The sequence below is a fragment of the Schistocerca americana genome, chromosome 7, assembly GCF_021461395.2.
Source record: "Schistocerca americana isolate TAMUIC-IGC-003095 chromosome 7, iqSchAmer2.1, whole genome shotgun sequence".
NCBI classification, from domain to species: Eukaryota; Metazoa; Arthropoda; class Insecta; order Orthoptera; family Acrididae; genus Schistocerca; species Schistocerca americana.
In genome coordinates this window covers 442,020,978-442,034,337 of record NC_060125.1, presented here as the reverse complement: position 1 = coordinate 442,034,337, position 13,360 = coordinate 442,020,978, and the positions used below count along the sequence as shown (strand labels likewise).

At 39.2% G+C, this 13,360-nt stretch overlaps 1 protein-coding gene across 3 annotated transcripts in view; it reads right to left on the bottom strand.

Moving 5' to 3' along the window:
- The window catches only part of LOC124621835 (ubinuclein-1), a 352,960-nt gene that overhangs the window by 95,323 nt on the left and 244,277 nt on the right, over nucleotides 1-13,360 (bottom strand). For all 3 annotated transcript variants that reach the window (XM_047147277.1, XM_047147276.1, XM_047147278.1), the window contains one exon: nucleotides 9,915-10,022. In XM_047147277.1, coding sequence (XP_047003233.1) covers nucleotides 9,915-10,022 — 108 coding nt within the window. The remainder of the gene's footprint in view (nucleotides 1-9,914; nucleotides 10,023-13,360) is intronic.

The window sequence follows — 13,360 nt, the reverse complement described above, 5'->3', positions numbered from 1 at the left end:
TCAGCACATGCATAGAAACAGGTAAGACCAACATGCCGCTTAGCCTGCCACATGCAATGCAGACTTGGCATTTACCTGCCACATAAGCTATACTCTGGATGTTTTAATGTATGTTAATTACTATATGGAGTCTATGCTGTAAGGATTAAACTAATCCACTACGGAGCTTTAAAATAAAAGAAAATTTATGGAGGAACAAAGAATGACTAACTACAGAAACTATTCAGCCACTACACTACTATTTACAGTATAAAAAAATCTACATGGTAGTTATATACAAAATGAATAAAACACTATAAGGAATGTATCTACATACAATGAAAGAAAGAATAATTGTAGGGGTATGGTCGCATTATGAATAAATGAGGTTGTGCCCGTATATAACAACATTTCTTACTTGCAGGTGTAATCGTAGTATGAATATGGAAGGACTGAAAAAGATACATCCAAATGACGGACATGCTCTGAATATTTGCAGTCTTATAAAGCAAGTATTAGTATTGAGAATTAAAATGGAGTTTTACACATCCAAGTACAGAGATACGTGTGAGGTGAAAAATGATACATTACTTAGCCATGGAGTGACTACGTTCTTAGTTTACAAGTTGTTATTAAGTTTCTTTTCCAAAAAATGATGCTAGGACACACCTTGATAAAGGTAGGAAGGAGAATTTAGGTAGCTGTTATCAAAGGCAAGAGGCCTATGAAATCCCCAAACCACCTTCCCTACCCTCTGGCTCCTACCCTTGTAACCGCCCCCGGTGTAAAACCTGTCCCATGCACCCTCCCACCACCACCTACTCCAGTCCTGTAACCCGGAAGGTGTACACGATCAAAGGCAGAGCCACGTGTGAAAGCACCCACGTGATTTACCAACTGACCTGCCTACACTGTGACGCATTCTATGTGGGAATTACCAGCAGCAAACTGTCCATTCGCATGAATGGACACAGGCAGACAGTGTTTGTTGGTAATGAGGATCACCCTGTGGCTAAACATGCCTTGGTGCACGGCCAGCACATCTTGGCACAGTGTTACACCGTCCGGGTTATCTGGATACTTCCCACTAACACCAACCTATCCGAACTCCGGAGATGGGAACTTGCTCTTCAATATATCCTCTCTTCCCGTTATCCACCAGGCCTCAATCTCCGCTAATTTCAAGTTGCCGCCACTCATACCTCACCTATCATTCAACGACATCTTTGCCTCTGCACTTCCGCCTCAACTGACATCTCTGCCCAAACTCTTTGCCTCTGTATATGTCTGCTTGTGTCTGTATATGTGTGGATGGATATGTGTGTGTGTGCGCGCGAGTGTATACCCGTCCTTTTTTCCCCCTAAGGTAAGTCTTTCCGCTCCTGGGATTCGAATGACTCCTTACCCTCTCCCTTAAAACCCAAATCCTTTCGTCTTTCCATCTCCTTCCCTCTTTCCTGACGAAGCAACCGTTGGTTGCGAAAGCTAGTATTTTGTGTGTATGTTTGTGTTTGTTTGTGTGTCTATCGACGTGCCAGCGCTTTCGTTTGGTAAGTCACATCATCTTTGATTTTAGATATATTTCTCCCATGTGGAATGTTTCCCTCTATTAATTCATATCATTAATTATATGTATATAAATATATGTATGAACGTGACAATGTGAATGTGTGTGAGCATATGTAAAGATTACAGTACGTAGGATGTCATTATACCAAGCTTATGTCTGGCACTACCAAGGCAAAAGAGGGTCAGATCACATACTAAAAGGTGCAAGCTACTTATATTAGCAACAAATATGAGTGTTCATGATGCATTTACATGGGATTACAACTTATCCAAACGTTTTTCTACAATATTTTCTTGGCACAACCTCCATAGTCACATATTTAAGTATATTATATACACAAGAATGGTATCCTGAAGATATGGGTATAAGCTTGATACGCTGAATTACGCTCACTAAAGGTACTTCAAAATAACTAATACCGATTACTTACATGACACTGCACTGTCATAATTCTGCAATTAGTTCAGCAAATGCTAAGGCAGTTGATTCACAAAGATACAAAGAAGTGTGCACAAAGAGTTTACTCAATTTATTCTATGGCATTTAGACGATGGATTTCAGCAGCAGATAAAAAAATGCTTCTTTTAATTCCCTCTAACCATCCCTTGTAGATCGGTAGATGCATTCCTACTAGACTTGAGAGAGGTGGGGCTAAGCATAGCTATGTTTGCTTGTGTTGATTAATGCATAATGAAGATTTCTTCTCTTTCATTAGAAACCTGGATTTACAGGCGTGTGAATCAGACAAAATGTGAGGACAGTGGTTTACGCATATCATCAAACTGAATATAGGCATATTGTACTTTCAACACTTAAATTGAAAAAAAGTGGTTTTAATTGTTATTTTATGTAAGGTAATACTATTGCAGGAACTCAAGGATTAAGAGTGCTATCGGCTCATGACAAATCTGGAACGGGCAGCCATCGAATGGTCAGAGAAAATGTCAAGTATTGTGTATTTAAAATGTCATATGACGTTGTCATATGCATCCTCATGATGAAAATGAAATCTTAAAGGACATACTGTGGTACTGAAATATTGTTGTCTGCACAAGTGATACATGTTATAATGAGTCTAGATGTGAATATCTATAAATTGTACCATACATGTACCAGACGTGTCAGCAACACACAGGTACAGGCTTACTTATGCTTAGGTTAAGCCAATTAATTTTGAAGTCTTATGCTCATTTTGTATATGTTATATGAAACCACATATGTATTGACAAAACAGATATCAAGAGGGACTATTCAATTATAAAACGTTTGGCATGTGAGGTAAAAAAGTTATATTTGCATGTGTTGTTATGAGTGAAGCTGTGGACACTTGCAAAGAGCCAACTATTTGGTTCGTTTGTAGTGCTGAGGGACACTAGACTTTGCTACAAGGGACCATATAAGGTGAAAACGTTTGTCGACTTACCAGGAATTTGATGAAAACTCGATTTGATGCTGAATATACAGGCTGGCCTTAGACATTGAAATATGTGACACACAATGTGGTTCCAGTACCAAGGTCAGAAGCAATAGGCCTTTTCATCGCAGCAAAAAACTCTCAATCTCGCACTCACCTATACACACTATCCTATGGAGTACCTCTATGAAGATCTAGATGACAAAAAATTTGTCGTTATTTACAAGCGTAGCCCTCCAAGACACGTGTAGCTGTTACTCTGCAATAATGGAGCAGCAGACTCGAAATTTGATCATGCCCTTTTTTCACTGCACGGACTTGAAACCAACTTTGATTTCAACCAGGAAAAAACACTCTACATGCACTGAATAGCTTTACTGAAAAGATAGGCAAATCATTGGATCAGAGAAGTAAAGTTATACATATCTTCTGTGACCTCACAAATGCATTTGACTATGGGAACCATTACTTGCTTGTCTACGTATTGGACAAATACGGGATTAAGGACAACGCTCTAAACTGGCTAACATAATAATTACACAACAAAAAACAAAGGGTACCAATCACCTCAGATGCAGTGAATTATTATTCTAAATGGAGTACAGTATTACAAGCTGTGCCGCAAGGCTCCATTTTGGGGCCAATCCTGGTCCTATTCTACATAAATGACTTACCCATAAATATAAATTTCCCATCAGTTCTGTTTGCAGATGATACTTCTGTTTTAATTGAAGATGCAATGCAGAAAAAATATCAAGCTCCATTGTAAGCACACTGGATACCTTAGAAAACTGGTTCTAGTTAAATGGGTTGAAACTCGAAGCCCATATGGTACATTTCAAAACCAAACATCTAAAATGTGTGGAACTTACAATACAACAAAACCATCAACCTTTGAAAGAAGTTGACACAGTCAGATTCCTGGGACTATATGTAGACAAGAACTTAAGCTGGAATATACATATTGGCTTCCTATCAAATAAACTACGCAGCTTTACATTTGCAATGCAAATACTAGCAAATTCCAATGACTTGAGTACACAAAAAATGCTTGTCATAGATATTTTGAATTTTGTCATTAGATATGGGATAATTTTCTGGGAAAGTTCAAGTAGTGATCTCGAATACTGAAGCTGCAAAAGAAATTTGTCCGATACATGTGTACTGCACAGTAAACACAGTCTTGTCACCCATTATTTCGGAAACTACAAATCCTAACTGTTCCCTCTATATACATTTATGAAATTATAATCTTCTTACACAGCACACAAAAATTAATTGAGGAGACTCATTCTAACCATACATACCACACAAGAAATAAAAATAATTTTATGCCATCTAGGTGCCAATTGAAATTATATGTATGGACTCCACAGTATTTTGGGATGACAATATTTAACAAGTTAATGGGCAAAAACATATTTACTATGAACCCAGAAATTTTAAAAATGGGGCTACAGCAGATTCTATGGGAGAAATGCAACTATTCAATAGAAGAATTTATAGAGGACAAAATGATAATTTGAGCAAGAGGTTATTAAGTGTCAGACTCTACTGTATGTATATGTAACAAAATTTTATTATTATTATTATTATTATTATTATTATTATTAATATGCTGGCTGTTAACATCAGCTGTTCTTTCTTTATGGTGAAATTTTACCACAATTTGATGTGTCTCCTGTACCTGAATCAAATGATTTAGATTATGTATATTATGAGACAAATGAACCACAATTCAAAAACAAAATATCAGACTTTTCACAGATGATGCAGTTATCTATCATGAAGTGCTATCTGAAAGAAGCTGCATAAATATTCAGTCAGACCTTGATAAGATTTTAAAGTGGTACAGAGATTGTTAACATGGTTTAAATGTTCAGAAATGTAAAACTGTGCACTTCACAAAATGTATAAAATGTAGTATCCTATGACTATAATACGTAATCGGCCAACTCGCACAAATACTTAGGTGTAACACTTTGTAGGGATATAAAATGGAATGATCACATACACTTAGACATAGGTGAAGCAGGAAGTAGACTTTCGTTTATTGGCAGAATACTGAGGATGTGCAATAAGTCTACACAGGAGATTGCTTACAAATCACTCATGTGACCAAACCTAGAACATTGCTTACAGTGTGACATCCATACCAAATAGGACTAACAGGGGACAGTGAATGTATATAGAGAAGGGTAGTGCAAATAGTCACAGGTTTGTTTGACCCTTGGGAGATTGTCACAGACATACTGGAGGAACTGAAGTGGGAAACTCTTTAAGATAGACATAACTATCCCGAGAAAGTCTATTAACCAATTTTCAAGAACTGGCTTTAAATGATCACTCTAGGAATATATTACATCTCCCTATGTACTGCTCACATAGGGATTGTGAGGATGAGATCAGAATAATCTCTGTACGCACAGAGGCATTCAAACACATCATTCTTCCCGCACTCCACATGTGGATGGAATGGGAGAAACACTAATAACTGGTACACTTTGCCATGCATCTCACAATGGTCTGCAGAGTATGTAGATGTAGTTCAGGTGGATGAGGAAGGGAAACAGAATCAGTGACAGCCTGTCAAAGGAATCATAGTGACATTTGAAATGAATAATTAGTGAAACCACACCATAGAAAAACTAAATCAAGCCACTGAAATGATGTGAAACTCACTCATTTAGGACCAGCTGTGTAAAGATTGCTGACTGGAGGTCAATTCTGACCATACTTCAGAAATTAAACTCTGTTCAGGACTAGGCATTATTGTACAACACAAAAATTGCATCCACTGAACAAGGGTAAGTGATAACAATAAATATGACACACTTGGCAACACCACTAAAATCAATTATTGACACAATTATGGTGTTTCAACCACAGATATTAATCACACATTGTAGATAAGGATTATTAATTATCGAAGGTTTCAAGTTGTTAAGACTGAGGGAATTAAGCAGAAAAGAAACTGATTTTCACACTTTTCCTCAGCTAAAAAAGATCTATTGCTAGAAACCATATTGAGCCAGTGTAAAGAGACAATAGAAGGGGTAAAGTTACTATAACCAACAAAGAAAAGGTGAGGAAAGAAGTTGCTGTTGACTTTAATTTTTTTTTAAAAGTGACAAATCATGACTTTAGGAGTTTGAAAAAATTTTATGACCCTGTTAAGAAAAGGACCAAGAAAGCATTTGCACATGACAAGTTATAGTTTTAAGATGCACTTTGCATTTCCTATAGTTGATCTTTATGTTACTACAACTGCTGTGTACACTGGAGCAAAGGAGGTCAGAACTCTTCTAGGTTGAAATGCATAAAACTGGATGTTGTAATTTCAGCATGCCTGTAGAAAGTGGACAGGAGCTAACTGCAGTCCTGAAGCCACAGTTCATTCCTATTTGCAACCCCTACAATGATACTGCAGATTTTCTTCCTGAAGTCATATATTGTGGTTTGTATACATTTTAGTATGGTCAGATAAATGTCTAAGTATATTTGCTGTACAAAAGGTGATTTGTAACATTATTCAATATGCTGTTATTTATTTCTCGTTATTTTAAAGTTTGAGCCTAGTAAGTGGATAAAGGGCAGAGAAGACTCAAACAACAAAATTCAGAAAACACTAAGGCAACAAAGGCTGTTGCACTTTCAATTCAAAAGAGGATGTGCAAATGACAACAAGCAAAGTTTATTAGAGATTTGCGTGCCTTTCAAAAGATCTATATGTGAAGCACATAACCAACACCTCGTAATAACATAGCAAAAAGTATGAATGAAGAACCCGAGAAAATTCTGGTCCTATATAGAACCACTAAACCAGTCTAAGCCTTCCATCCAGTCGCTTTGGTGACCAGTCTGGTGTGTCAGAAGGAAATAGCAAAACGAAAGCCGAAGTTTTAAATTTCACATTTGAAAATTTGTTTACGCAGGAGAATCATACAAACACATAATCATCTGACTATCGCACAGAATCTTGTATGCATAATATTCATCAAATCCCTGGCATAGAGAAGTAACTAATGAGCTGAAAACAAACAAGCTGCCAGGTCCAATTGGAATCCCAATTCACTCAACAGTGTCGGCCCCTTACTTATCTTGCCCTGCGTAAAGTTCCAAGCGACTGGGGAGGTGAGGGGGGAACAGGTGACTCCTGTGTATAAGAAGGGTAAAAGAATGGACCTCCACAATTACGGACCAATATCTTTAACAATTTGTGATATTTGAACTCTGACTATGGTTCTAGAATTGCTGTAAAATCCTAAAACTTATTTCGAGTTCAAATATAACAACTTTCCTATGGACCAAAAAGCTTGTATACATGAATAAGCACGTTTTAGAAAGCATCGCTTGTGTGAAACTCCGCTTGCCCTGTGAACTATGGATGAAAGGCAACAGGCAGGCTTCATATTTCTAGGTTTACAAAGTCATTTGGCATGGTGCATCCATGCCGACTTTTAGTGGAGTTAAGAGCATATGGAATAGGTTTCCAGATATATTAGTGGCTCGAAGCCTTCTTAAGTAAAAGAAAGCAGTATGCTGACTGCCAGTGTTCAGCAGAGCAAGGGTATTGTCAGGTGTGCCACAAGGAAAAGTTATAAGACTGCTCTTATTCTCTATATACACAAATGATCTCAAGGACAGAGTGAGCAGCAATCTGCAGCCGTTTGCTGATGATGCTGTGGTGTATGGAAGGACATAGGATGTAGAATGATATAAGATGACTTAGACAAAATTTCTAGTTGGTGTGATGAATGACAGTATGCTCTAAAGGTATAAAAATATAAGTTAATGCAGATGACTGGGAAAAACAATGCCATAATTTTCGAATACAGCATAGTGTTGCACTGCTTGACACAGTCACTTTGATTAAATATCTGGGTGTTATGTTGCAAAGCGATATGAAATGGAGCGACCATGTAAGAACGGTAGTTGGAAAGGTAAAAGGTCAACTTCGGTTCATTGGGAGAATTTTAGGAGAGAGTGCTTCATCTGTAAAGGAAATAGCATACAGGATGTAGTGTGACCTATTCTTGAGTACTGCTCGAGTGTTTGGGATCCGCATCAGGTTGGATTAAAGGAAGATGATGAAGTAATTCATAGGTGGACTGCTAGATTTGTTACCGGTAGGTTCAAAAATCACGCAAGTACTTTGGAGTTGCTTCAGGCACTCAAATGGGAATCCCTTGAGGGAAAGCAACATTCTTTTTAAGGAACGTTATTGAGGAAATTTAGAGAATCAGCATCTGAAGCTGGCTGCAGAATGATTCTACTGCAGCCAACATACATTTTATTTAAGCACCATGACAATAAGATTTAAGGAATTAGGTCTCTTAGGCATACAGACATTTGTTTTCCCCTCAATCTGGCTTTCAAATGGACGCTTTGTAAATTTATTCCAATATTGTAAATGCTTTTATGTACATACATTATTTGCAAATTCCATGTTCATTGCATTGTGGCTACTGATAGCTCCATTTTATGTTGATTCTGGGAATTCTTCGTAGATTTTTCTACCAAGAAATACAGTGTCATCCATTTCAGGCTTCTCATCCAATGCACTGACAGCTATACTGTATTGTGCCAGTCAAATTATGCAACTGTAATATCTGCCATGAGATTCAGGTCTGCTCTGAGTCCTAAAGTTAAACAACTCGGCATTCTGCACGTTAACAACTATTGCAAGCGTGAAGGAAGTGGTGCGAGGAAAACAAAATCCATGCACTGACCTAGGATCAAACCTGATATCCCCTGGACTATATTCCAGGTTGCAAGCACTGAGCCGAAGCAGACTGTTAGTAACTTACTTACTAATGATTAACACTAGTTCTGTTCAGCAGCCTGTGTATGGTTGCCATAGCAAATTAAGCACTTGTTTTGTGGTTCTTCATTTAATACGAATTGTGTAGCTATTGCTATTCAAGCCTAGAGAACATTTTTGTAAGACATGTTCAATTGTTACATGCTGCTTTTGAAATCCATGTACATAATTTTTCTCTGCAAATATTTCAAATTTCACTTACTTACTCTGCCAGTAAGTCTCAGTAAAATACTGTAAACTAACCACATTAATTAAAAGTTGGCTTCAAGAACTGTCATGAGATCATTAATTACTTAACTCATTACTTACACAGCGGATAATTACCTAACCTTAAAGATAAAGGAAACACAATTCGAGCTTCAGCAGAGGAATGAGAGTGGCATATTCACATATTTACATAACACTTTTGTGTTAGTAAAATTTTTACTGTTATTTATTCCTTTTTAACTTGTACTTGCACAAAACAAAAGTGTCGTTTTATAATGCCACTAGGTTGTGAACTGATGGCTGCAGCTGAACTTCAACTGACCAGCAAAGCTTAACCAGTCAAGGACGATTTTACTTAAAAGGCGATATGACCTGGAAGCAATGTTTATACAACGCAGATTTCAGGGTTCAGCTTGACCTGAGATCATTTTCTATGTTAATCTAATGTCAACTGCATTATACAATTAGCCTTTGAACTTCAATGTCTTAATCAATGAACCATCTTAGACTGCAACTAGTTTTGTGGCATGGCTATGCATGCGCATCTGATTGTCTACCTTAATTTATTTGGATAACTATGATGATTATGCAATATTAAAGGCTGAAACGCAACAAAATCCAAATTCTTGAAGCAAAATAATATAATAATAATAATAATTAAGCATTTTAAATAACAAAAAGCTTATGAAACAAAGATGTTCAAGATCTTTATTGCAATGTGCCTTACAATGAAGATATTTTACTTCTCTACCTCTTTTAAGCAACAACTTATTCATCCAAATGTGATGCTTTCAATTTGGAATGACAGCAATAAGACTTCGTAGAACATAAAAGCTATGAAATACTACTGTAGTGAATAGCAGCTCCATAAAAACATTTCAGATTTCTAGTTCTTCTAAATAAAAATAAATAAACATTACCTTAATTCGTCAGTCCACGGAAATCTTCGCTTTGGAATTCTTGTTGGTTTTGTGTCCGTTTCTTCTTCTTCACTATCACTACTTTTCGTTTGTATCGATTCCACGCCACTGTAAAAATTAGAATAAGTTTTAAACATATTTCTTTGCGAAAAGGCAGGGAAATTGTAATGTAATGTAAGATCATCAGAGAAAAATTGTTCTGACAGGATGTAACACATCCAAGAACCTAGGTAATAGCTTCAATTTATTGTGGTGCAGACTGAACAAAGTTGTGGATATAAGCGAGGTAAATGTACTGTTGCCACCTCTGACAATACTCAGTATGGCAATCACCCAGCTTCCGCGATATCATGCTGAAATCATCATAATCGGCTGAAAACAATAAATATAGACGTGACTAGTGAACCCAGCCACATTTCTCAACTGCTAAGTATGTATGGTAACTGGATATACATTCTAACCCCCTCTATCCCATTGTAATGTGCACAACTTCTTTCTGCTCTCTCTGTCCAACCCCCCTCCCCTCCCCCGCTACTTACCAACTTTCTCAGTCCTTTTCTGATGTTGAGCCTTGTTTATTGCTATTGCAAATGAAACCTTGATTGGGAACTGAAGTCGTTTAAAACGAATGGGTAAACGGGTAAGCATCGTTGGTATACGGGGTATAAGAGACACCTCTCCAGTTCCGCGATCTGTGGGGGTAGTAGCTGTGGGGGTAGTAGCTTCAATGACTTTACTCCACATAATTTTAGTCTGTGAATGGAGAGGTTTACAATGTTTTGAATGATTCAGATTCTATGGCAGTATTATAATCATAAGCTGATATACATAAAAAAAACAACTTGTCTAATGCTTTACATGCACTCCTAAAATAGTTGAAACTGACAGTGAGAAAGAAATCGAAGCCACGCATTCTGACAGCACAGCACTTTCTTTCCTGCAACTGGCTTCAACAAAAAATATGTACACTGCCACTTAGCCGTCTTAGCCCTGAGTCCACCTCATTAAGGTATCATGAACTAGGCTACGGGTTTGGCATTTTGGGAGGCTAGGAAGTTCTCCTCTATATGGCCCATAAAAAGGTTGGCGTAGGAGGGTGCCATTTGGGATCCCATGGCTGTGACGTAGATTTGTTTGTACACCTTCCCTTCAAAGAAATAGTAGTAGTAATTAGGATATAGTTAGTGAGGTGTATGAGGAATGAGATAGTGAGTTTGGAGTCTTGAAGGATGTTGGGAAAGGTAGTGTTCGATGTCAGTATGAGGGATGTTAATATACAGGAAATTGGCTGGTTGGGAGACCAAACTACGAGGTCATCGGTCCGTTGTTCCTAATAAAACAATGCCACAAGTGTGAGAATGAAATAGACGAGACATATAACACAAAACAGAAAGAAAGGAAAGACCACAAGAACGAAGGAAAGGCAAAGAACACTAAAAGAACAAAAGAGGACAAGAAAACAACACAGAGGTGCTAGAAAGAGAAGAGAGTAAAACAAGGAAGCAGATTACAGTGGCAAGCCGACCACGAAAATAAAAAGGAAAAGCCAGCCACTGCAACACATTAAAACCTTGACCCTAAAAGCACTAGGGTGGAGGACACAGAGGACAAAGGACAGGCGCTAAAACTCAGCTCGAACAATAAAAATGCAAGCCATTAAATTTCCACCCTCATGGATGAAACGCAAAACCAAATCAGCTGATGAGGCGTTGCCTGATAAAAATCCATGATAATGAGCCTGGCAACCGAAGATGAAGTCGCAGGGCAGCCAAAGGAGGACAGAGCAAAAGAATATGGGCTACTGTCAACTGGGTGCTGCACCAACACTGGGGTGGGTCTTCACAGCACAGGAGGCAGCCGTGAGTCGCTTATGTGTGGCCAATGTAGAGCCTGCAGAGAACCACAGAGTCCCTGCGAGACGCCCTCATCCAGGACTTCCACACATTCGTGGTCCCCTTAATGGCTCTCAGTTTGTTGTATGTACAGAGATTTTGCCATTCCATCTCCCAAAGCTGAAAAACTTTACGGTGCACTAACAAACACAGGTCACTTGCGGGGATGCCCATCTCCAGAAGTGGTTTCCGTGTAACCTGTTCGGCCAGCCTGTCAGCAAGTTCATTTCCTGGGATTCCGATGTGACCAGGGGTCCAGATGAACACCACTGAATGACTGGACCGTTCCAGCACATAGATGGACTCCTGGATGGATGACTGGTCGATAGTTTTCAGGCTGCTCAAGAAGTCAGTACATAAAAGAAAAGACTCCCCAGGACATGAACGGATATACTGCAGTGCATGAGAAATAGCCACCAGCTCTGCAGTGAATACGCTGCAGCCACCGGGTAAGGAATGCTGTTCAATATGGCCGCCACACACATAGGCAAAGCCAACGCGACCGTCAGCCATCGAGCCTTGAGTGCAAACCACTTCAGAGCCCCGGAACACGTCAAGAATTGAGAGGAAGTGACAGCGGAGAGCCGCAGGGTTAATGGAGTCTGTAGGGCCATGTGAAAGATCCTGTCAAAGCTGCGGCCGAGGCGTTCACCATGGAGGCGTACGTGAATGGACCACACGTAGAGGTGGTAAAAGGGAAAGACTCCAGTTCAGAGAGAAGGGACTGCACGCGAACAGCAATCGTTAGCCCCAACTTGGGTCGCTGATGCAAGAGATGGACTGGCATGGGTGGGAAAAGGAGACTAATTCGGATGCTCAGGGGAACTACGAATGTATGCTGCGTAACTGGAGAGCAGTTGCGCATGTCTGATCCGCAATGGAGGAACACTGCAGTGGTGCACAGGGTCGAGTAAATGCAACGCTGAAGGCGCTGCCAATCCATAAACCACACTCCCATAGTCAATTTGAGATTGGACAAGGGCTCTGTAGAGCTGCAGCAGTGTAGTGCGATCTGCACCCCAATTGGTGTTGCTCAAGCAACAGAGGACACTGAGGTGCTGCCAGCACTTCTGCTTAAGCTGACAAAGACGAGGGAGCCAAATCAATCGAGCATCGAAAACCAGTCCTAGGAATTTATATGTCTCCACTACAGTGAGTGGATCGTCATTAAGGTAAAGTGCTGGTTCCGGATGAACGGTACGACACCAACAGAAGTGCATGACACACGACTTTGCGGCTGCTGTTGTCAACCTTTCCATCAAAACCCCCAATTCCATAGAACTTTCAGACCTATTCATAGGCCTCACCTTGAGCCCTACACCCTGATTTAAAAATGCTCTACTTGTCAAAGACCTACTCTCTTTCTCAGGTTCCTGGCAATGGAAATCCTTTGCTGCCAATCCCTCTAACCAAAGCCAACAAAATTCCAATACTGAACCATTCCTCTCCCAGGTCATACAATCACCCAACCATGCTAATCTCCTTTTTCACTCCATTTACCCCAACACTTTTAAGTCTTCCGATGGGCCTTGATACGTATTTTGACGTTTCTGC